The sequence below is a fragment of the Vicia villosa genome, linkage group LG6 (assembly GCF_029867415.1).
Source record: "Vicia villosa cultivar HV-30 ecotype Madison, WI linkage group LG6, Vvil1.0, whole genome shotgun sequence".
Lineage (NCBI taxonomy): Eukaryota > Viridiplantae > Streptophyta > Magnoliopsida > Fabales > Fabaceae > Vicia > Vicia villosa.
Window position 1 is genome coordinate 142,528,833 of NC_081185.1, and position 25,758 is coordinate 142,554,590.

At 32.9% G+C, this 25,758-nt stretch overlaps 2 protein-coding genes across 2 annotated transcripts; both read right to left on the minus strand.

Moving 5' to 3' along the window:
* Positions 1 to 4,002: 4,002 nt before the first annotated feature.
* Positions 4,003 to 5,348, minus strand: LOC131612598 (protein ALUMINUM SENSITIVE 3-like). The gene is made up of 3 exons (XM_058884364.1): positions 4,954 to 5,348; positions 4,552 to 4,797; positions 4,003 to 4,463 (listed from the first exon to the last, which is right to left on the minus strand). The coding sequence occupies exons 1-3, from the start codon at positions 5,257 to 5,259 to the stop codon at positions 4,152 to 4,154; spliced, it is 864 nt and encodes a 287-aa protein (XP_058740347.1). The 5' UTR covers positions 5,260 to 5,348; the 3' UTR covers positions 4,003 to 4,151.
* A 14,270-nt stretch (positions 5,349 to 19,618) lies between these two features.
* Positions 19,619 to 21,145, minus strand: LOC131612599 (dirigent protein 17-like). Its single transcript, XM_058884365.1, has 3 exons — positions 20,918 to 21,145; positions 20,002 to 20,408; positions 19,619 to 19,879 (listed from the first exon to the last, which is right to left on the minus strand). Exons 2-3 carry the CDS (start codon positions 20,393 to 20,395, stop codon positions 19,845 to 19,847), a joined length of 429 nt encoding a protein of 142 aa, XP_058740348.1. The 5' UTR covers positions 20,396 to 20,408; positions 20,918 to 21,145; the 3' UTR covers positions 19,619 to 19,844.
* Between the last annotated feature and the right edge of the window lie 4,613 nt (positions 21,146 to 25,758).

Genomic DNA, 25,758 nt, shown 5'->3' on the forward strand with positions numbered 1-25,758 from the left:
CATGACCTTGACCTTGCTCTCAATATGGAAGAGGAGCTTTGGAAAGAGAAATCTAGAATTAATTGGCATATTCATGGAGATAGGAACACTAGGTATTTCCATACTTATGCCAAGATCAAGAGAAAGACTAAGCTTATTTCCTCCTTACTTGTGGATGGTAATATTGAAACTGATCCCTACAGACTTGAGAATCACATTGATAATCATTTCAACAATATATTCAACTCTGGTTTTGTTAGACAGGACACTGGCCTTGTTCAGAGAGTGATTCCCAGGCTTGTTAATGAGACAACCAATGAGTTACTCACTAGGATTCCTAATGACAGTGAAATCTATAATGCTATCACTTCTCTCAACATCGATTCTGCCCCTGGCCCTGATGGTTATGGTGCTTTTTTCTATGTCCATTATTGGGATATTGTGAAAACTGATGTGTTAAATGCTACTAAACAATTTTTTCTGCATGACTGGATCTTACCTAACTACAATGCTAATAATGTTGTGCTCATTCCTAATACTAATGATGCTAACTGTATTGAGCAGTTTAGACCTATTGCTATGGCTAATTTCAAATTTAAAATCATTAGTAAGATTTTAGCTGATAGACTTGGTTCCATCCTGCCTAACATCATCTCTAATGAGCAAAAGGGTTTCATTGCTGGAAGAAATATTAAGGATGGCATCTGCCTCACATCTGAGGCTATCAATATCCTTGGCAACAAAAGTTTTAGTGGCAATGTGGCCTTGAAAATAGATATTGCCAAAGCCTTTGACACCCTCAACTGGGACTTCATCCTTAGCACTATGCATTGTTTTGGCTTTAACTCTAAATTCTGTGGATGGATTCATACTATCTTGAAATCTGCTGCTCTTTCCATCTGTGTTAATGGTAAAATGGCTGGCTTTTTCAATTGCTCCAATGGTGTTAGGCAGGGTGATCCCCTATCTCCCCTCCTTTTCTGTATAGCTGAAGATGTCCTCAGCAGAGGCATACAACACTCTATTGACAACAACATGATTAATCTGACTAGAGCCAATAGGTTTTGCACTGTTCCCTCTCACACTTTCTTTGCTGATGACCTTATGATTTTTTGCAGGGGAGATATCAAATCTATGAATGCTATTTCTGCTCTCCTTGAGGAGTATGCCCTGAACTCTGGCCAGATTTGTAATGGATCAAAATCCATCATGTATGCAGGGGGTTTGTCCAATGAGAGGCACTGTACCCTTGCAAACATTTTAGGTTTCTCTATTGCCTCCCCCCCTTTTATCCATCTTGGTGTTCCTATTTTTATAGGGAAGCCAAAAGCTACTCATTTTCAGGCTCTGGCAGGTAAAATCAAATTGAAGCTTGCTAGTTGGAAAGCAAACCTCCTATCCATGGCTGGCAGAGTGCTTCTTGTTAAATCTGTAATTCAAAGCATGATGGTTCACACCATTACCATATATGACTGGCCATCAAGTATCATAAAGAGCATAGACACTTGGACAAAAAATTTCATATGGAGTGGCAACATTGAGAAGAGGAAATTGATCACTGTGGCATGGAGCAAATGCTGCTCTAAGGCTGAAGAGGGTGGTCTGGGTATTATCTCCCTCAAGCACTACAACAAAGCCACCAACCTTTTCCTTTGCTGGCAGTTATTAAGTAGGAGACAACCCTGGGCTGCCCTCCTCTATGCTAGAGTTTTCAGAAACAGGAAGGCCTTAAGCTACAATATTCAATCATCTCTTTGGAAAGGTCTTAAGGAATGGTACACCACTGTCCTTGAAAACAGCACTTGGGTCATAGGCAATGGAAAGATGATAAATTTATGGCTGGATAATTGGTCTGGTGAAGCTCTTGCCTCTAAGTTCAAAGTGCCATACCGTTTTCACCCCAACCTCAAGGTTACTGTGGCAGACTGTTGGAATAATGGATGGGCCATTCACACCAACATTCTAACTGCTCTGCCAAATCTCCTGAACTCTATAAGACCTTTTTTTGTCTCTGACCTTGATTTCCCTGACACACTGGCTTGGAATGCAATTGAGAATGGTATCCTCACCATCAAAGATGCGTATAAAATGCTCAAAAAATCCTCTGTTTCCAGCAATTGGTCCCTGCTTCCTTGGGACTATGATTCTGCTCCCTCTCAATCGATGTTGGTTTGGAAAATAATGCATAGAAAAGTCTCTACTGATGAGAATCTTAACTTGAGGGGTTTTCTTTTTCCTTCAATGTGCTCTTTGTGTCTTTGTCATGAGGAAAATACTAACCATCTTTTCTTTAATTGTAGCTTTGCTGTGAACATTTGGAGATGGTTTAGTAGTCAAACCCAAACTCACCTAGTGATTAACTCTTTGGATGACTGTTTGCAGGTGCTTAGGAGATCTTGGAACCCTCAATCTTTGGCTGTGATCAAGGCCAGTATGGTGTGTACTTTTTTGCAGATTTGGCATGCGAGGAACTTGGCTAGGTTTGAAGGCAAGCATCTGCATTGGAAAAACTGCATAACAATGATCATGGCTAGAGCCAAACTTGTGGGAAGCACAACTACCAGGAAATCAGATAATTCAATTCACAATTTTTCTGTCCTCAAGAATTTTGAAGTCACCATCCAGCCGCGTGTGCCTAAAAGATGCATTGACTCCCTTTGGTTTCCTCCTGATGTCTCGTGGATCAAATGCAACATTGATGGGGCTGCTGCAGGAAGTCCCTCTCTTGCTGCCAGTGGCGGTCTTTTCAGGGATAATCAGGCGAATCATATTATCAGTTTCTGTACTTTCCTTGGAACCAGTTCTCCTCTTTTTGCTGAATTTATGGCTGCCATTATCGCCATTGAGAAAGCAAAGGAAATGCTTTGGTCGAAGCTTTGGATTGAAACGGATAGTCTTATTGTTGTTAATGCTTTCTCTAACCCTTCCTTGGTGCCGTGGACCATTAAAACTCGTTGGCTTAACTGTTGGAAGCATACGCTTGAAATAGAGTTTAGAATATCGCATATCTTTCGGGAAGCCAATTTTTGCGCGGATATATTAGCTAGCATCGGCTTAAAGAGCAAATCTTCCTCTTGGTTCAATTATGTGCATAAGGATATCTTTAAGGATTACTTGTTAGACAAGGCGGGTACCCCTAGGCCTAGGCTTTGTTCTTGAGAGGTTTTGGCTTGGTCCCCCTCTTGTGTCTCTTGTTTTCCTTCTTTTTGATTATTAATATATAATCCTTTTTTGGCTAAAAAAAAAAAAAAAGATCATGCAATTTCATCGTCGTCGCGTAAAAACCCTTATTTCCAGCGGCATAGTGGATAATCTTTACATCCTTTTATCTGTCTCAAGGTGTCTTCAATAATAAAAAAGGGGAACTAAAATAAAAACTATGAAATTTAGGAACCAAAGTTTCAGATTTTAAAATGGGTCCATCAAAACTAAAAAAAATATAAAAATAAAGAGATCAAAATTGCAATTAAGTCCATTGACTTTGATTTTTGTAACTTTGGTGATTTTAGTCAATTTTGATAAATAAAAATAAAGAGAAAAAATGATTTGTTAGAAGGAGACACAAAGTCATTGCATTTTAGCGCCCCAGAGTTACCCAAACTCAACCAGCTAGTGTCACGAATTGGTACGATTCAATACAATTTGTTTTTAAATGTCTAGTTTTTTTCTTCATCCCTCTATTTATATTTTATACGTAAGTTAAATAATATGTCAAAAAATTTAAATTATATCCGTAATATTATGACTTTATAAACATGGGATTAAGTTGACCCCTAAGATTAGAGATGACCACTCAAGTAACTCATTTATCATATTATAACTTTGGAAAATATTACGTGTACACCTTATTGTTATACGGTTTTGACTTTTTAAATTGTTTAATTATTTTTTTTTTATTTGTTTTGACAAAAAAAATACATGGGCCATGCTTTATTTGATAGGGTGTAAATACATGGTGTAGGATTTTGGGTGTAAGCATAACAACCCTCTATAACTTTTTAAAACAAGAGAAAAATTCTTGGGTGGGCAAAAACCCAACATCCCATTGTTATACACCTAACATCAAAATTTTACAACTTAAAAGATATACAAGGAAACTTTAGCTACATCCCTGAAATTGAGATTTGTTTGATGGTACTTGAAAATCTAGATGGGTTGAATTAATTTCTGAATCAAGTTGAAAAGACTTTGGTTTCCAATTGATAGGCCTTGGTAAAAAATGCAGGCCAACACAAGTATGTAGCCATTATACTACTAATAGTTGCAGCTCCAATCATCATATTCATCACCACAATCTGTAGCTGAATTGCTTCCAAAGGTGAAGCTCCTCCCATTATTAGACCAGTCATAGCCCCTGGAAGAGATATCAAACCCACTGTTTTTGTGTTATCCACCACAGGAGAAAGTGCTATAATCAGTGCCCTTTTCACTTGTTGATGTGTTGCTTGTCTTGGGGTTGCACCAAGAGCCAATGCTGTCTCAACCTGTCATAATTTAATTCATGTCAACTTTCTAAAAGAAAAATAAAATAGTTTCTATCTATGAAATTTTATGAGTTGAGTTCGTATGTACCAAATTGATTTGAGTTTTGATGTCGTCGCGGAGTCTTTTCATGGTTACTCCGGTTACTGTCATGGAATTTCCAACCATCATCCCGGCGACGGGGATTATGTATCTGGGAGTGAAAGGGAAGACGCTGAGTGCTACTAGAACGAACATGGTTATGGCAGTTCCGGTTAGAATTGAAGCTCCGGCTACGTATTTTCCTCGCGGTACTTGTTTCGCGCGCTGACCCGCTGTATAACCTGCAATAGATACCTACAGAAACAAATTGAGCAACCAGAGAAACTTTATTATATAGAACTTGAACAAATTAAAGAGTTTTTTTTTGAAAAATATTACTCTGATTATATAAATATTTCAGACAAACGGATAACAAACTGCGCGGCTAAATAAAGAGAATGAGAGAGATACCATGAAAAGGTATGCTAGGAGGATCCATCCGGAGTTTTCTTGATTGAAGATGAATTGCAGAACAAAACCAATTATTGAGAGTTGAATAAAAGCTCTAAGAATAGCAATAATCATCTCTACTTCGAGACCGAGTTTCTGAGAGAAGGACAAGGCTACTGCAAGAAACACTACTGCGGTGGCGCAAACTGGTTTCACCATGCCTTTGAGGAACTCTATCAACCATGATAAATCCATGGATACTGAAGGAAATTGCTGCTGTAATGTGTGGTTCTGGACTAACATGGATTTGAGTAAAAGAGATTCCATGGTGGAAGTGGTGAGGCTGAAAAAGGTTCGTTGGTGATAATATGTATATATGCAAAAGCAAGTTAGAAACGACCTTCCCTAGAATGTGAGTTCCCTAGTGGAAGGTACTAATTCTTTTTAAAAGGAAAATCTTAATATTGTTAATATCAAGTAAGATTTTATTCATATATAATTTTTTTATTCGACAAATAATCACAATTGTTAGATATTTTATAAATATTTAATTTTTAATTTAGTTCGATCTTGATTGAACTAATTTAAATTAAATCAACTTAATTAAAGTAATTTAAAATGATGTAAAATTTTTAACACATTCGTTTACGTTTAAAATTAATTAATAAATTTGGTATGTAACGCGAGATATAATACTAAACATCAAATAATTTAGTATACCTTAAAGTTTACTGTGATATCATTTCAACCAGAATTCTGATATGATAAGTATTATATTTTATCTTAAATCCGTTCAATTTCACAATTTATATTCACATGATCTAATTATGTTAAAAGTTTTAGCTGGAGTAATACATGTTCTCCTTCTAAATATATATATATATTTATTAGTTGAAACAATTCTTAATTTTGAGGTTGATTTTATAAAGTTGAGTTAGTTTCAACAAAACTGTATTTGAAAGTTCCAGATATCTATTTTCTTATAATATTTCATTACTTTTAGTTTGTCTGACATAGTAGCTGATTCAGCAAGATTTGTCTGTCTTTCTTGGATTAATTATTGTCAAATATGCAATTGATTATTGCTTAAAGAAAAGAGTTGACAACACTAACCGGACGTACGTACGACCAAGGACGGTACAACGATATATAACGAATGGGTAGCAGTTGCTTGAACTTGGACGCTCTCCAATGTTATATCCTATTGTATTGTCATGTTACGGCGCACGTTAGTGAAGCTATGACTAAAAAGATTGATTCTTTTTTATTCATATAATGGATTTGAAGCAATCTCTCGTGGCTTGTATTTGTGGTCATACGATGTCCAACTGTCCATGTTCGTTGTTGTCCACTTATGGTTTAGGTACCACACTCACATGTCTTTGCTAATCATTCCTCCATCCCTTTTAAAATAAAATGTTGTTAAAGGTTTTTTTACTTATATTAAAATATACTCCCATTATTCTTTATTATAAACAAAATTTATTTATATTGAATAATTAATGTATTAGGATTATATATAGTTTAGATATATTAATTATTCAATGTGTTTAAAAAATGAAATTTTGTTTATAATAAAAAATGGAGGGAGTATAGTAATATTCTCATATTACATTGCATTTTTATTAACTTAACTTTATTAATGAATGAGAAATTGTGTATATAGTAATAATTAGAGGAGACAATTAAAAAATATTAATAATTTTTATATTAAAAAATAAGAATGATATTTATTTTAAAATAACTTTTTTCTTTAAAACGAAAGTCATTGAGAAACTGAGGGAGTAATTTTTTTTTTAATTATTAGTTTTTTTAATGCTTCGTGGCTGTCGGGTGAAAAACATATCCAAACATGTTTAGAGATGGCGAAAGTAAGTATATTTTATCGTTTTCACAAGGATTGGTGTATTTTCAAAAAATGTTAATAGTTTCTATGATTTTAAGGATGATTTATAAAAGTTTGTCTTTTTATGCAATTGGGATAAAAAAAATGTTAATAGTTTATATGATTTTAAGGATAGTTTATGTGAAAGTTAAACATAAATCTATTTCTAGAGTTAAGCATCTAGCAAATGACAAGTATCTCTCGATATTCAATCAAAACCATGAAAACATGTTTTAAGTAGCTAATCCAAAACAAGCATAAAGCAACCAATCGTTAGTTGGTTCAGTGGTGATTGGCGCTGAATTCGGTAGGGAGAACCACAGTTCGATCCCCCGCAACTGCGATCGGGAGGGGGCTGGAACCACGTGATGCCAGAACTGACCCCCGAACCGGACTATACCGGTGGTGATAAACCAAATAAAAAAAACAAGCATAAAGCATGAAGCATGAAAAGCTCATCAATATTAAAGCATAAGAAGAATTTGGACGACTACCTCTAAATCTAACAAAATAGAAATTAGCTACGCTTACTCATTGTAACTTTACAATTATAATCTACAAGAAAGAAGTTGAATAATGTAGATCTATGTGCTTGCATGTATGAAGTTTGCATCAGCATCTTGATATGGTTATGATGTTTACAATGTTATCAAGAGAAGTCCCCATTAGTCTTGATGTTCAAGGCATATTGGTTTATATGATATCATATGATATGTTGAACAACTGATGGTATTGGACAAGTTACTGATAAGTGATGATGCTTGATATGTAGATCAAGTGATAGAGCTTGACATGTTGATCAAGTGATGGTGCTTGACATGTTAACCAAGTCATAGTGCTTAAAGACCAAGATATGTTGAACAAGATGTGTTAATCAAGATGAAACCTGAATATCATTTGATGCAATGATCAAGTAAATGTGCTAGAATGTCAAGTTGTGCTAATCAAAGTTGCGTTGATCTAGTTGTGGTGATCAAGATTGTGTTTCTTGAATATCAAGTTATTTATGCTTATTTGTGGAGACAATAACTTATGTAAAGAGGCGTTTAGTAAAGTCAGTAAAGATCTTTGATCAAGTCGTTTGTCTGATGATGGAACTAGAATAAGATTTATCTCAAGCCTCATCAAAGAAAGATTCAAGGTTTTACAAAGGGATAATTGATTATGCCTAAAGGATAGTCGATTATACCACTTTGTAACGCCTAAAATTAATTAGAGAAGTACCTTATTGATTGACAATGGCTTGGAATCAAAAACTTCCATTTTTGGGTTTGGTAGTCAATTATTGGATGTGCATAATCAATTATCAGCATTGAAAAGTCCATGGTTTGTTTCCATATTTGAGCCTCCTTGTTTCCTATTAATAGAGGGCTCCTTTCTCATTTCTTACAAAATAGAAAACGTATTTAAGATACTTCTCTCTCTCTCTCTCCATCTCTCTCTCTCTCTTTTATTTTCTAATATTTGTCTTAGTGCTTTTGAGAGTGAAATCTTTATATCTGTAAGGTAGTCTGGTCCAATGTAGCGACATTATTGTGATTTCGAACAGAGAGAAAATTTAGTTTGGTTGTGAGCTAAACTAAGTGAAAAGATCTCTTTTGGTTATTGAGGTAAACTTAGTAAAACCTCTGCTTGTTTGGGAAAGTCTCTGTTATTAAAAATTTTCAGTTTGTTCGTGAGTTTAGTTATATGTTAAAAAGCTCTATCTTGACTCGTGAGTTTAGCCTATGCTAAAAGCTATCAGTTAGTTGTGGAGGTCTCCGTTTTTAAAATTTCATCTTGGTTGAGAAATTAGTCTTTGAAAAACTTCAATCCTTATATAAGAATATTCGTAGGCATATCATGTTAAAAGCTTTCAACAACACTAGGTCTTCTTTCTCAAACCAACCACCAAAAAATGTATAGATATATCCCAATCCATCATTATTTGTTGTTTTGGTTGTGATGTGAAATTCAAATATTAATGGCAAAGATTGTTGGGAAGTCATTGGTGAAACTTGAGAGTGGATACAGTATGGAAACTCTATTTGATGGAAGCAAGCTTGGATTAATCCTTATGAAATTGAGGTGTTGTCTAATGGAGAGCTTCTTGTTATGGATTCAGTTAATAGTAACATTTATAGGATTTCATCTTCACTTTTTTGTGCAAATGTGACAATGTTGTAACTTAATCTTATGATTATCTCGCTAATTGTTACTATTAACTACTTTTTTAATGATAATTGTTGTTGTTGTGAAATTAAGATAATCTTTTAGTGTTTTTATGTTTGGTTCTGTTGTTGCCGAGAAAGAGGAATTATTTCTTAATTCTTGTTGCATGAATTTCTCTTTTAAATCCATTTCATTTAATTTATTAAAATGATTAGCAAAATAAAATATAAATAATTTATATTGAAATATTGGAGGGGATCATAAAAATCTTAAAAGATGTAAAGTTGAGATATTAATTTTTAAATAGGAAAACTAAAATTTAAAAAACTCCAACAACTAACATACAGTATAAAATTTATTTTTTTGATGTAGAAAATCAGACAAAACTGTAACCTACTGAGCATACTAAAAAAATTATAGCCCACCAAACCAAGGCTCTTGATACTACTTTTTGGGGAGTCTGAGGAGCGAGGTTTGAAAGTGTTAATGGATCAAACGTTGGGGATCCAAGAGACCATGACACCACATATCCATCCAAAATCTCAAGGCAATGAGGGTATGAGTCACCTCTCTTACAATCCTAACATTTCCTCCATTCTTAGTCGATGTGGGACTTTACCACTCACACTTGAATCCCAACAAAATATTGAATTGGGTAATTTGGTTCATCACCATATATTTCAATCTCAGTTGGATATTGACAGGGCCATGTGCTTGTGCAACCAGAGCCACAATACAGGGCCTCATAAAATGAAGGACCTTAAAAAATTATGTGAATTGGATATTAATCATTTATGTTAGTGACTGCATTGATTACAGGAAAGTAACATATTACTCATAACAATAACATTGATTATAGGAAAATAACATATTACTCATAACAATATATTTATTATAAATGTATCTGCTCTTGGGCCCACTTGCGTGATTGTCATTTGATGCACACTTCAAAAGGCTAATTTACTCTTTATATTTATAGCCAAATTTTTATGTCCATTTTTTAATAACTTTCGATATGGGAGTTCAAATATCTCATATTTTGAAACTTTTTGAACAAATATTATATTGTAGGGTTAAATATGTTTTTGATCATCATAAATATTGCATATTTTGTTTATAGTCCCTCTAAATATTTCCTTCAAAGAATGGTACCTCAAAAGTTTGTCATCCATACAATTGGTCCCTAACGCTAAATGGGACTAACGGACGGTGACGTGGCAGTCCACGTGTATAAGTAAATTCATTTTTTATTGTAATTAAATTATTGACTCAATTATTTAAGTTATTTTATGTTAAGTTAATATTTCATATTGATTCGTATTCCCTCTTGTGCAACGAAGAAACCCTAAATGTCTCCAAATCCTCAATAGTCCGAAACCCCTAAATGTGCAAATTCCATCATCGTTATTTGAAGATGAATTGAAGACATTTACAACTCCTTAAAATTTTCGTTGTTTGAAGCTCCATTGCATCGTTTCTACTTTTGTGTCATTTGAAAGTTGTGGTCCCAAAATTAAGACAAGTGCGTTATCATGTTTTTTGAATTGTTTATGGAACCTACTTGCCCGAAAAAGTAATAGTTTTTTGCATTATGCGTGGTCCACTTTGTTGCATTGTCGTGTTAACTGTTAAGTTATAGGGTTTCTAAGTGTGAGTGGTTCATTTCTGTGTTGTAGTGTTAAATTTATCTTGTTTACAAGATGGGGTTATTCAAGGTTGTGTTTTATACAAAGGGTTATTTTGTAAAAGATCCAAAGCTAAGGTATGAAGGTGGGGATTTTTATGCTTTTAGTGGACAAGACACATATTTATGGTCAATCTTTGAAGCTCGTGACCTTATTAAAAGGATGGACTCTACATTTAGTATGGATGAAGTGAAAATATGGTGGAAGCATGGAGAGAGTTCTTTGGAAAAATATCTTAAACCATTTAAAAATGATGAGGATGCATGCTTGTTAGCTTTGTTTGCTGAGAACAATCATTGTTAAGTTGAAATTTATACCAAGCCCAAACCAACTATGGGTGAGTTGACCAATATGGAGCGGCTTATAGAGAGACAAAAGGTACATGAAAGTGGTGAAGAAGATTGTGGTGATGAGAGTGAATCAAGTGAAGACTCTGTGGGTGGTATACACTTTGAAGATAGTGAAAAAGAGAGATTGCACGATTTTGATGAAGACATTGAAGAAGGATTTAACTTTGAAGGTGTGTCTAAAAATGAGAATGTTAATGGTACTAATAAAAGTCAAACAACCAACTTTGGGTTTATCACTGAAGAGATGGATAAAGAATATGTTATAGAAGAAAATTACATGACATATGAGTTTAAAGTGGGGTTGTTGAAGATAGTTGTGATGACAGGATTGCAGTGATTGGGTTCAATGAAGAGGAAACAATTACAAAAGATTTCAAAATCAAGGTAGGGATGAAATTTTCATCTTTGAAGCAATTTAAAAAGGCTATAATATAACTTATTTGTAATGGTAGGGAGGTACATTTGCCAAAAATGATGCCAATAGATGTATGACCGTTTGTAAACACAAGAAGGAGTGTGACTATACTATACTATGCAACAGAGTTTTAAGAACTACAATATTTAAGATCAAAACTTTGTTTCACAAACACAATTGTGGTAGACAGTTCTTCAATTAGAATGCCAAGGCTGAATGGGTTGATGAGATGATAGTAGAGAAGTTGAAGAACAATTATAAGGTGAAGTTAAATGAAGTTGTAGCAGATATAAGACTGATGTTTTCTACTGAGATCACTGGTTGTAGAGCTTCCAAAGCTAGACAATTGACAAGACAAGTTGTATGACTAATCTCTTCACCACTAACATGTATGACTAATCTGAACTTGCTGCTGTTTGGAATGGTAAAGATGGTGTTGTTGTTGTATCGTGTTGTTGTTAAATAAAGTGTGGTTTTTGCTTATGATTTGGTTCAAAGATGACTTATGATGATATTTGGTTTGTTATTTTTTGAAGGTAAGTTTAGAGGTTGTGGAATAATTTTCACGGAGATGGATATTTTTATGATTTTGAGATGTTTGTATGATTAAGGCTCATGAGTGTAATGATATTGTAAGTTTGACATTAGTGTATTTGGTTTATTGGTGTGTTTGTGAATGAAAGGTTGAATGTTTATGAATAATGTTTGGTGATTCAAAATGAATGAAGGTTTCTCTTGGTTTTTTGTGGTTTCTGTTTCTTTTATTCTGAGTCTATTTTTGTGCTCTATTAGGAATATTTGTGTGTTATTATAGTGTAAAATTAGGGTGAATCTGTATTGAATGGTGATTAATATTTTATGCAATTTTTGGGAGATTGATTGGGATGATTAAAATTGGATTTGATTTGTTCATGTTTTTGTTGATTTGGTTCACTTTTTGGGAGATTGTGAATGGTTTTGAAAAAAATTTGAACTGATATGTAATGAAGAAGATAATGAACCGTGTGAAGTTATTTGACTCTTTTTTTATTGTTTCTTTCATTAAAACTAATACCTAATATATTCATAATGAAATAATAATGATAATGGTAAATATAAAAACTAAGTATAATAGATGAATACAAAGTTTGATCTTCATCACTGATGGTAACCTCAATGTTCTCTAGATCAAGAATCACCTTGTTGAACATATTCAGTTGTTCGCTCAAGACTTTGTCTTTATTCATCATGGATGAATACAAAGCTTGCTTCAGGTAGTGGCGATTGATCAACGATTTGGTCATGTACAAACCTGTGATGATAAGTGATAAATGACATATATAATATTGACCAAGTTGCATGTGTAGTTTTGAACAATACACGAACTCCATCCATGAGGTTACTGTTGCGGTCATCAATTTGAGGTTCATTACATGTGTAGTTTTGAACAGTACATGAATTTCAACCATGATGTTATTGATAGGGTCATCAAATGAATGAGCATTTATGTTGGGACTTTTGCTTTTATGAGTAACACACCTTGTCAAAAACACACCACATACTCACTTTTATGAGCAACACACCTTGTGAGAGACACACCACATACTCACTCAAAATTTGAAGGTGATAGGTGTATGAGTTCTCTCACTTATAAATGACTTCTCCACATTTTGTTTCTCAAAGTTTCCAACTCACACTTGTTATTCTTAACACTATGCCCCCTCAAGCGGAAGCTATTTCATCCACATATACTTGTACTGCGGTTGACTCTTCAACTGGACACCTCCTATCCACCACCATTCCACTCGAACCAAACTCTGATATCACTGTTGGGGTCATCAGTTTGGGGTTCAACATGATAAAGCATTTACATTGAGGCTTTTTCTTTTATGAACAACACACCTTGTGAGAGACACACCAGATACTCACCCAAAACTTTAAGGTGATAGGTGTGTGAGTTCTCTCATTTATAAATACTCAAGTCTCCATATTTTTAACTAATGTAGGACTTCCCTACACTCTGTTTTGTAAAAGTTTTCAACTCACTTGTTATTTTCAATAGTTACTTCAATAATTTTTGGTGTCATGCAACTAAAGAACAAAAATGTAGTAGGAAGTTTGAATTCAAAGCCATCTTTAAAGACGTGGTTAATGGGTTACTACACATAATTCAAAATTTAACACTTTAAAACTGGAGTTAAAAATGACCTCATAAACTATTTGTCATTAGAGTAAATGATGACAAAATAAAATCTCTATTTAATTTGTGTGGTTGTTCTATAAAGGACCTCTGAAAATGACCTCTGCAAATTTAAAATAGAGTATTGTTTGAATCCATTAGACTTTAGAAGTTATTATACGACTAACACCTAAAATTGGTAATTGAGTTAGTATTTAAAGAAAACAAGTTCTACTTTCAGTCCATCTACCTGTAACTCCATATGTTCATAATAGTTTTTCTTTATAATAATATCAAAGTACAAAATCAAAAGTTTTTAATATAATCTATGGGGATTATAAATTTTTTTTTTGATAAGCAAAGAAGGTATATTAAAAAAGCACAAGGGGTGCTAACCCACGATTACAAAATAGAGAAGTCTAGACCACTCCAAGCTCCAACAAAAAACGGAGAGGAAAACCACCCAAACAAGAATTAAAAACAAAGCATCGGGTTTATACACCACTCCTCCCAAGTAGAAGCTTCTCCCAAGTTATAAGAAGAAAGGAACCATTCCCACGACACAAATTTCAACAACCCGAGTATATCAAAATTCCTCACCTCAACACTATTGAAAATCACCGCGTTTCTACAAACCCAAATACCCCAACATAAGGCCATACCGAAAAGCCACCTAGTGTGAATTTTAAACTTTAATCTACAAATAGATTCCAAACAACAAAGACGATTAAACAAATTACCCGAAAAAGAATTGGCGTCAATACGAAGCCATTCACAAAACTTTGTCCACCAAAGGAGAGAAATCGGGCACAAAGCAAAAAGATGATCCACATTCTCTTCTTCTAGACCACAAAACGGACATACTAAAAGAGCCGAATCCACCAAAATCTTCCTCCTAGCCAAGTTCGTCTTTGTGGGAATTCTATTCAAAATAAGTCTCCAACCAAAAATTAACACCTTACTTGGAAGTTTGGTTTTCCAAAAACCCTTCAAAGCCTTCAAACGACCTTCATCAAGATTTGACACACGACCCTTGCCTTCTACAATCATTTGATAAGCGACCTTAACCGAATATCCCGATGAGTTCCTCCACCAAACGAAAGAATCTTCCTTCTCCACCAACGACGCTTTCCCTTCTAACACCGGCAAAAGAGACCCAACGGTGAAACCATCCACTTCCCCACTAAAAGCTTCGACAAAATTTATGCGCCATTCCCATTTTCCGGAAATCCAAAAACCGTTATCGCTCACTTTACAACAACACGGATCGGCAAAACGGAAAAGAGAAGGGAACCGATCACAAAGAGGAGTTCCACCCAACCAACGATCATTCCAAAAGTCTAAATAATCACCGTTACCAAGTTTGCAAATAATCGAAGATGGGAACCAATTATCCAAAGGACTAACTCCACCCGAACCAACCACACAAATATCCTTCCACCAAAGAGATACCTTTTTTCTTCCATGAGACACCGAGTTTGAAAGCATTATTCTAGCTATGTCACCGTACCTGCAAGAAAGAATGTTAGTCCATAAAGAATGTTTTTCACTCAAAATCCTCCACCGCCATTTACTAAGTAACGCCTCATTGAACATCCCGCAATGTTTCACACCTAATCCTCCCTCCCTTTTGGGAAGACACACCGTTTTCCAACCAATCCAATTCACCTTCTTCTCCCCACTCACACCACCCCAAAGAAAACCTCTTTGAATCTTGATCATTTCCTTAATCACCACTTTAGGAGCCTTATAAAAAGAGAAGAGATAAAGAGGGATACTAGACAACACGGAATTCAAAAGAACCACTCTCCCACCTATAGACAAATGTTTAAATCTCCAAGAATCCAAACGTCTACGGAGTTTCAAAATAACCGGATTCCACATCTCCCGCCTCCTATGATTAACACCCACCGGAATTCCAAGGAACGAAAAATTAGAGGAACCCACCACACAATTGAGAAAAGTCGAAGCCGATTGAACAACATTCGCTCCCAAATTAATACCCACCATCCTACTCTTCGAAAGATTCACCCGAAGGCCGGACACCAATTCAAAACCCCTTAGAATTGCCTTTATGCTCCAAAGGTTATTCCTCGAACCATCTCCAATCAAAAGCGTGTCATCCGCAAATTGAAGAATTTCAAAGTGCAAATGATGGCCAACTTTGAACCCTACATAATCACCCAAATTTGAAGCATTAGACATCAAAACTGAAAGCCCTTCCGCAACTAAAAGAAAGAGAAAAGGTGAAAGCGGATCCCCTTGACGAAGACCCCTAGAAACAAAGAAATCTCTAGTCGGGCTACTGTTGACAAGAATCGACATCGAACTATTAAAGACTAAAGCTTCCATCCACCTCATTCACCTACAACCAAAACCCATTCTTCTCAACAAGAATCTCAAGATGATATGGTCTGAATGTAAGAAAATCTATAGAATGAAGAAGATAATTAAACATATGATTTTTATTGGAAAACAAATCTAACACTGCAAAAATATGATATCATGGTAAGAAAAAAACTTAAATGAAATTTAATGCTAAGATTAAGTTGTAATTCTGAAATAGTAATTGTGAAGAATATATAGGCTTGAACAAGATAAGACACATAGCTTTATTGTGTAATCAATCTCATACAACAAAGTTATTAAAATCTGAAAATTTAGCAAGATGGAGAAGTTCAACCAAAATATCACTTTAATAATTTGTTTCTATTCATTTTCAAGCAATGATATTTTAAAGGCAACATTTTTAGGAACATTTTGAAACATATAGAAAATGTGGAAACAATAATGTTAAATGGTACCAAGGTTTAATTTAAAGAGTTGCAAAAATTGATCCTTGTCTTAACATTAGTGGTGGGTCAACAAGTTAAGTACTCTGAAGAATCATTAGAGTGTTGATATTTCAGTTGGTTACACATATAACTACGTGTTTTTTTGTCTTTTCTATTGTTCGTACTAAATAGCATTAAGAATCAATTTTCGGATAATGACCCACTGGTGAAGACAAGAGACCTGGGATTCCCGCAAATGAATGGTAGGATTAGTCTCTCTCGAATTAGTAGATCCTATAGTGGAAACTAAATTAAAAAAAAGAAAAGAAAAAGAATTAGGAATCTATTGATGAATTGGCTGGCTTGATGCATAAACTAACATAAATTAGCATAACAGTTAAATTATTGAAAAAGATTAGAATCGCATTTCTATATATAAAATATAGTTTATCAGACAATGTCAACATTCTTAAATCGGATATTTTCTTTGATCTTAGGGGTTTGAATAAAGTATTTTCTATTTTGTGTGTATAGATTTAGAATGGTGTTTGTCATTTCCTCTGAATATATTTTTTTTCTTTTTTCATTTCTCTGGTTTTTTCCTCTCAATTCTGTTGGTTGAATGTGGGGATTTTGTTGCCATTTATTAATATTTGACATTATTGTGAAATCTAGTTTCACATTTGAAGTATTGAATAATATTGACCAATTTGCATGTGTAGATTTGAATAATACATGAATTTCAGCCATGATATTATTTCAATAAATTTGGGTGCCCTGCAGAAGAAAAAAAACTTAATGGCAAGTTTGAATCCATTTAGATTTTAGAAGTTAATATAAGATCTATGTAACAACGACACGTATCAAAAAAGACGTGTTGGTATCGGTGTTCGATACCTGCACCAACACTTATGATTACGTCTAATTTATTTATTTTGTTAAATTATTATCGGTATCGTCGTGTCAATGTTGAAGTCGTGTCAAAAGTGTTTGTAATTTATAGAATAAGACTAATACCTCAAATTGATAACTGGGTTAATATCTATCTAAAAACTAATATCTATCTAAAAACAAGTAGTAGCAAGTTTGAATACATTTAGTCTTTTGGAGTTTAAACAAGACTAATACCTGAAATTGTTAATTGAGTTCACATCAAGTAATAAATAATTTTAAAACATTTCTAGGAATATTTTGAAACATAAAAAAGTGTGGAAGCAGTTTTTAAAATAAAAATCTACAAATGTAGTAGAATTAGGATTCAATCCTATAGGTTGGCCTTTTGATGAAGAGATGGAACCTGAAAAAAATGTAAATAAGACTCACGGGATTAAACGATAGGATTGATCTCTCTTGATCAATTAGTAGATTTAGAGCCAAATATTAAAAAAAACAGAATTAAGAATTTAAGGATGAATTGGATAGCTTAATGCATTAACAAACAGAATTATGCAGACTACAATCAATTTGTATATTTTTGTTTATTGTTAAAATTAGCATAATAAAAGAAGAGATTGAGCATAACTTGAATAATTTTGTTTATTATTGAAATTAGCATAATAAAAGAAGAGATTGGGCATAACCTTCTGTTATTGAAAAAGATCAGAATTGTATTTTTATATGTAAAATAGTTTAATAGAAATTTTAACATTTTGATATCAAATAACATATTGTCAGAATAAGTGTTTATAAGGGGACGTAATTCTCATCTTATAAGTCGGTTTTATAAGATTGATTTAGATTTAATCACATTTTTTTTACATGTAAGAGAGCTTGATTTAAAATCTAGTAAGACCATTTTTTATCAGATTTATGCTTTCGAACCATCCATCATTTAGTTTTACATGATATGTAATGAACGTGTGTTTATATAAGCGAGGATCATAGGGTGGCAAACAGGCATGTCCGTCTCATTTAGATCCGTCCTACAAAAGTTCACCAAAACATTGGGTAAGACGGGCAGACATATTTGAGGGTGTGAGTCTAAAACCTAAGTCTGCACATCAAAAAAGTAAGTGCGGGGCGGGACGAGCCTACGTGCACTACACCTTTTTTGTCTAAAAATTCAAAAAAATTATGTCAATACACGCGTCCGTAAAAGTCCAAAAAAAAGGGATAGGGCTGTCTTGCACTAAAGTGCAGGCAAAATGGACATGCTCAACGAACCGGACCCGTTATCATCTTTAAACGATTGAGCTGTCTCGCACTAAAGTGCGGGTAAAATGGACATGTTCATCGGACCGGACCCGTTTTACCAGACAATCAGCAGCAGTTAGTTTTGTACAGTTGAATTACATCTTACTATTTGTTTTAACAGTTAAAGTTAAACTGGATATTTTCTCATATGTATGTTTGAATCAGAATTTTTTTATTTTATGTCTGTAAATTTAAATGGTGTTTGTCATTTACTCTATGAATATATATTTTTTTTCCTATCATTTCTCTTAGTCCTTTCCTCCCAATTCTCTTGGTTGAAAGTGTAATTTCAGACAAGAAAGATTGTCACCTGACATAACTTTTTTGGGGGGAATTTGTTGCCATTTATTAATATATGACATTATTATGGAATCTAGTTTCCCATTTGATGCAAGAAACCTCAATATCATGTCTGACTTGGAACATGCAAGTACAACTTCTTTCTATTCTTTTCTAATTTGAGTTGACCTGAAAACCTCACTATGACCACTAATTCACCCTTAACTTTAAAGCTTCCCAAACTAACAATCCCCTAAAAAAACATCAATCTACTTACACTCTTCGAATACTCAAGTTACATTAGTTTAACGTTTTTTTAACTCAACAAGGATTTGGTCTAAATATAATAAAAAAATGTCAAATATATCATATTCAAATATAAACCAAATCAACTATATTAAAGTTTTCACATATATTTATGTCTGTTATAAAAAATAACACCAGACATATTTAGCAAACATTGTCATAAAGTCACACGCAATAGAAGATTCTGGGTTCGAATTCACCCTATCAAAAACAAAAATCTTCACCTAATAATATTGACATTTCCAATTTAGCTAATAATATTACGAATAGTTTGATATATACATTTCAGAATGAAAAAAAAAAACATAATTTTATTATATTATCTTATAATACAAAAAATTTAAAATGAACCAAAACGTACCATTTAGATTTACCAAAATTATGAGAATAAGTAGAATAAGTAAATATAATAACCATCATGCATAGAAATATATCTAGGAGAAGCTTTCAAATCTTACAGTTATATCTGCGGATTCTAAATGCACATAAATTCAGAGAAAATATTTTTGATGCCATTATACCAATCTAATTCCCCATGTTACAACAAAACATCAATCACTATTGCAACAAAACTTTCAAATTTTCCTAGGAACCAATTCCCTAACTACAAAACAACAACAGTAATCCTATTGTTACAAGTACAACAAAATTTGTATGGTCCATCTCACCACCACCACCACCAATTCCTTTTCAGCTCATCATTTTCAAGGCCTTCTTCAATTCCTTGCTTTATGTTTTGATTTTTTTGTATCTACAAAAACAATAAATTTTGAATTATTGTCACAATCTAATTTCCTTTTGTTTTCTTTATTTTGATTTGGGAATTTTGTGATCTAGCACTTTTCTTCCCAGATTTATGAATAGATTTCTTACGATTTCGAATAACCTTGTTCACCAACGTCTTAAGCGAAACGGTAACATCCATAGGACGCAGAACCTCCTTCAATTCAAGCCAATCGAGATCCTCTGTGTCACCATCTTCGTATTTGACTCGGTACCATCCATTTTCTTTGTCATACTCGGTTACTTTCCCCGAGTAATAGCTTCCCATAAACAACTTCTGGATATCCCTCCCTACGAACCAATCACCCAAACCCATATTCCCGTCCTTGTCAAAGACGCTCAACGTGTCGCAGGAAGAGACAATGCTGCTCGCGCCGACTATCTCAGGCACACCGTTAATTACAACAGCAGGCTCTCCGGGCACCGTATAAACCTCAGTCGCAAAAGCATTTGATTCCTGCTTATTTCCTTTGTCCTCTTCCATTTCGAATCGAAACCTAATCCATGAAAACAAAAACAATCAATTAAATATTAAATACGAAACGATATAATCTAATGTCTAAATTCTACAACTATAGCAAGATCTTAACAAAATCAACCAAAAAAACTTGCAAATCACATATTTCATACAAAATCAACATGAGAGATATCTTGATTTAATTAAAATTGAATTTGAAATAAAATGACATATAGTAGTAATAGTACTAAATTTTCATTAGTTGTAGTAATTCTTATCCAAAACAGCATAATCATAGAATGTTAAATAATGATCAAAATTAATGTTTTGATTATTCCAAAATGCAATTAGAGTAATAAAGACAGTAATTAACTCTTTTAATAACTACAAAATGTAATTAAATTCAAAAGCCCTTTCTTCAAGCATAAACAAAAACAAAATACAAATTTTGAATCCACTACTTTTCCCTCTATTGAAAAATTCTCAATTCTCAATGAAAATAATCATTTCATAGTGGTTAAAATCAATGAGAGATTAACATGAAATTACCGTTATGGCGAATACCCGAGACGAACGTTGCGAAGGAATTGCAGTGTTCTACTGTATCGTTTCGCCTATCAAAATGTGGGAATTTCAAAGCACACTTTTAATTGCTGAACGGAAGCATTGCCTCCGGTGAGCGAAGAGAACGAAAGGTGTGACTCTGAAAACCCTAATACGGTGGTTGAAGGAGGCGACGGTGGCAGAAGAGTCTCGGGTTAAACGCATCGTTCCACTTGTGTTTGTTTTTTCTTTTATAGCCTAAATTCAAAATCATTCTTTAATTACAAGATTTGTTTTTTTATTTTTTTATTTGACTGATATAATAATTTAATATTAAAATTTTCCTTTTTAGCTGTTTTATTTATTGTGAAATTGGTGAATCTGTGGATTTAGGGGTTGTATCGTTTCAAAAGTTTTTTAATTAATATATATTTTTAAATAATTATAAAGTATTATTTTTATTTTTATTTAAAATATTTAAAAGCAATAACTTAATATTTTATAATTATTCTAGAAAGTTTGAGTTGTTTTCTTTAAAAGTAATAAATATCTTTTGATTAAAAAATATTACACGTTTGATTTTTTATTTCTTTATATTAAAATTTAAAAAACTTTGACCATATTTCATATTTTAAATAAATAATATTTCACTATTTTATAATTTTTATTTAAGTTTATGTCTTTTTTAGAAAGAATGATTGTTGATAAAAGTTACATTTCTTTTACTTTATATAAATTATTTTAAAAAAAGATTAAATATATTACACTTTTCAAAGCTTACAAAATTACATCGCAAGCAATTTTACATACTATTTGACTAAGTTATTTTAGAACATAAAAGTTACATTGTAGTCGGTGTTAAAAATAAGAATTTAAAGTGAGTTGGTTGAGAGAAGAAGTTATAAAGAGAAAAATTTACGAGAAAGAGTGTGAAAAGAAAGAAAAATATGAGAAATATGGCCGATTTGATAGATTGTTGGGGTCGGTGTTAAAAATAAGAATTTAAAGTGAGTTGGTTGAGAGAAGAAGTTATAAAGAGAAAAATTTACGAGAAAGAGTGTGAAAAGAAAGAAAAATATGAGAAATATGGCCGATTTGATAGATTGTTGGGTATAAAAGAAAGAAGAAAGAAATAAAAGAGAAATAAGTGTTTTATTTTATGACAAAAACATAAATGTCCTTGATTAAGATAAGTAAATTTATTCATTTTATTTTATTGATTAAATATTTATTTTTCTAAAACTAATTAATCAATCTTTAAATAATAATTTTTTGTTAAATAAACTATTTAATTTTATTTTTAACATTTTAATGTTAATTTTTTATTTAAATGTTTTATGTTGGTTTAATATTTCTAAATTATAAATTTTATCATTATTTTTATTTTTTATTTAAATATTTTATGTTTATTTAATATTTCTCCATTAAAATTTTATCATTATTTTTATAAATAAATTTTTTGAATTTTATAAATGATTTTGAAATAATTTTATTATTGTTTGTAGTTATTAACAAATGAATTGACTTATTTCAATTCTATAAACATTTCACACACACCCATACATATTGATACAAAGGACAATATGGTCCTTTTTCTTAGACAATTCTTCTCGAAATTAAATGTGGGTCTCACACTTTTATCACTCTCTTCAATTCCTCTCTCTCAAACCAAGCAAACAAAATTTAATCTTTCTTCTTAACTTCTCTTCTATAAACTTCTCTCTCCTTTATTTTACTTATAACAAACACATCTTAAATAAAAGCAAGTTGTATGAGGATTTCATTATTTTATATTAGAAGTTATCCTTCTATAATATTTGATAATCATCCCTCATCCCATCTTTAGGGATGCTCACGCAACATGTCGTTTCTAAAAATATCCCGACATTTAGAGGTGTACATCTGAAAGTATATTTTTTATTTAACGTTGATTTGTTCCGTAGATGTTTTTATGAAACCTTTTTTTAACGGTATTTAAACGGTTTCGTAGATGCACCTATAGAACAATTCAACGTTAAATAAAAAAGTACTTCCGGAGATATACCTCCGAAAGCAGGGGTAGAAATGAAATTTCACCAGGTATCTAAGAGTATTATGGGATGGGTTGAGATGTTATCTAATATTTTGAATTTGATTTCTATGCCCCTAATATAGACTCATTTTTCCCCAAGCCTACCAAAATATTAGAGCTTGCAATCAAGGCTTCATACTCAGCCTTGTTGTTGGAGCAACAACCTTTGATTTTAAATTTCAACTTCGTTGGAATTCCTTTAGGAGAAATGATCAGAATTTGAATGCCAATTCCATATTTATGTCTGGAACCATCAAAGTACAATCTCCAAGATTTTAAACCTATGAAACCTTATGTTATTTCGACTACTGCGCGATCAGCAATAGAGTCAACCACATCTTGCCCTTTCATAGCTTTTAAAGGCGCGTTATCTAAAGAATATACATATATATATATATATATATATATATATAATGAACTCGCTATTTGTTATAAGTGAATTCGCTATCCAAAGTCTTAAGGTTTTAGGTAAAAATGTGATGTCTTTTTCACTTGTTTGAGTGAATATTTGATCCGATGTAGATGCTTCCCATAATTAAGACCCATTAATGGTATCAGAGCCTATGGTTTGAGTATGGGACTAAATCCTTGTATTCAAAGTCTTCCTAGCATGGTGGTTGTCAGGCGGCATGAACCATTGAAGTGTTTGTGATGTGATAAGGGTATCAACAATGTTGCAAGTGTATGTGGATAAAAGAACTTCAACTTGAGGAGGAGCATATATACGACGACTTTACATTTAGGGAGAGATTATTGAGATACAAGTGTGAGTTAAAAGTCTCACATTACTTTTAAAAAATGGAGGTTTGAAACTTTATAAGTGAGAGAACTTATATATCCAACGCCTTAAGGTTTTAGGTGAATATATTGTGTTAGGGGTGGACAAAAGAACACCTTCCGATGCAATCCGTCCGATCTGAACCGAATTTGGGGCAACGGATCTAGTTAGTTCGGGTTAAGGGTTAGAACGGGCCATCAATTTGGATAACATCAGAATATTAACGGAACCAATATTTGGCCCGTCAAAATCCGAATCCGACCGATCATACACATATGAAAGCTAGATTTTAGTTACTTTAGCCCAAGCTAGCCCTCAATCCATGACCCAAAGTAAATATCTATGAGGTTATAACTCCATCATTCTCAAACTAGTGTTGCCGTTTTGCATCAAATTACGGTTGCCGTCGTATTCTCTAACTCCATCGTTTTCATGAAGCTTTACTGTCGTCATTAACAAGTCTGCCATCCCTTTCCGCAACTCTCAATTTCTCCATGATTCTCGATTAAGTTTCTTAGCATCTCTCTTGCAAAGGTACTAACTCTCACTCTCTCTGTCTCAAATCTATAATTTCAATGTGTTATTCAACCCTTTTTTTCCCTCTTATTTGACATATCTTTTATGTTTTTCATCTGTTCCTTTTAATTTCTATAGTGTTATGCTAACGTAACTCACTGGTTTTTTGTTTTTTGTGGTCGATGAGCAAGTGGCTTCACATATTTGTTGCAGGATTTTATATTTATTTTAACTTATAGTTAGCTAGTTTTGATTCATAGTTGGTTTGATAATTATTTATTTTGATTGTAGGTGTTTGTAAGATCGAAATAATAGAGAAATTCATCTCTACACTGTCTAAAGCTAGTTTTGAAATAACGCAGTTCAGGTTGGTGGTAATAATTTTTTGGTTATTTGATTTCTTACAAGTCCTACACATTAACCTCACTCTTTGATTGCAGATTCATGAATTTTCAACCGGTTGAAGAAATGTTTTATATATTAATCTCATTAGAGAATAACTATGAAATGTAAATCCAGTTTGTCATATAATTTTAATCTCGAGATTGTATAATTATGAGCTATTTTATATTCTTTATTCTTGAGAAACATTATAATTGTAATCTTATTTTTTTAATGCAGTAGACAATTAAGCAAGTGGGTGAAATATATATTGTCACTCTTGACCATGAGAATGCATAATATATTTGTTGTGATGCTGCTGGAACTATAAAGAAAATAAGTTTATTTCATTGAAAACATCTCATTGATATTAGTGAATATGAAAACAGAATGAAAGTTGAAAGTGCTCTTTCAACTCACTAATTTGATTTAATGCAGGGCATTTTGTTATGTTATGAATGAGATAATTGAGCAATGCCAGAAATTCTGTCTTAGGAGTCTTCCTTGATATAGGTATATTCCAAAAAATTTATAGTTACTGAAACCATATAATATAATCTGTATCATTTAGTTAGTCAATATTTTTGTTACAATCAACAGTTGCATACCAATACAAACATTTTCTCTTTAATGCATAAAAAAACATTGCAAATTTGCAGGTCTATAATAGGATACTTACATTTGCATAATGAGGAGAATATTTCAAGCCATTAGTAAATTAAAGAATGTGTGCGAATGTCAATTGCTCTTATAGTTTGTATTTATTCTTATGTTAATTTTATTTTTTCTTGTATGAGTTTGCAGGTATATAACAATGAATATCAATTGCTTGTATGAGTTTTTTTTTGTAATTTTGGCTTCTGATCTTGATTGATGACTGTATAGAGCGTACATGATGAACTGGGCCAAGCTTTTGAGGAGAGAGCAACTCTTGAAGCCCAGTACCAAACTTATTGAAGATGCCCTTATATTGTACATAAACTCCAGTACCAAACTTGTTGAAGATGTCCTTATGTTGAAATTAAACTCGGGTGTTAGAAGTATGAAGCATGAAGATGGACAACAATTATAGTTTGTAATTTATATTGGCTGTTTTATTTT

What these genes read in the sequence shown, in the direction of transcription:
- LOC131612598 (XM_058884364.1), bottom strand. Translation starts at nt 5,259, where the DNA reads ATGGAATCTCTTTTACTCAAATCCATGTTAGTCCAGAACCACACATTA. An exon ending in TCCTAGCATACCTTTTCATG is followed by an intron (nt 4,798 to 4,953) that starts GTATCTCTCTCA and finishes TTGTTTCTGTAG; the next exon opens with GTATCTATTGCAGGTTATAC. An exon ending in TCAAAACTCAAATCAATTTG is followed by an intron (nt 4,464 to 4,551) that starts GTACATACGAAC and finishes AAATTATGACAG; the next exon opens with GTTGAGACAGCATTGGCTCT.
- LOC131612599 (XM_058884365.1), bottom strand. Translation starts at nt 20,395, where the DNA reads ATGGAAGAGGACAAAGGAAATAAGCAGGAATCAAATGCTTTTGCGACT. An exon ending in GAACAAGGTTATTCGAAATC is followed by an intron (nt 19,880 to 20,001) that starts GTAAGAAATCTA and finishes TTGTTTTTGTAG; the next exon opens with ATACAAAAAAATCAAAACAT.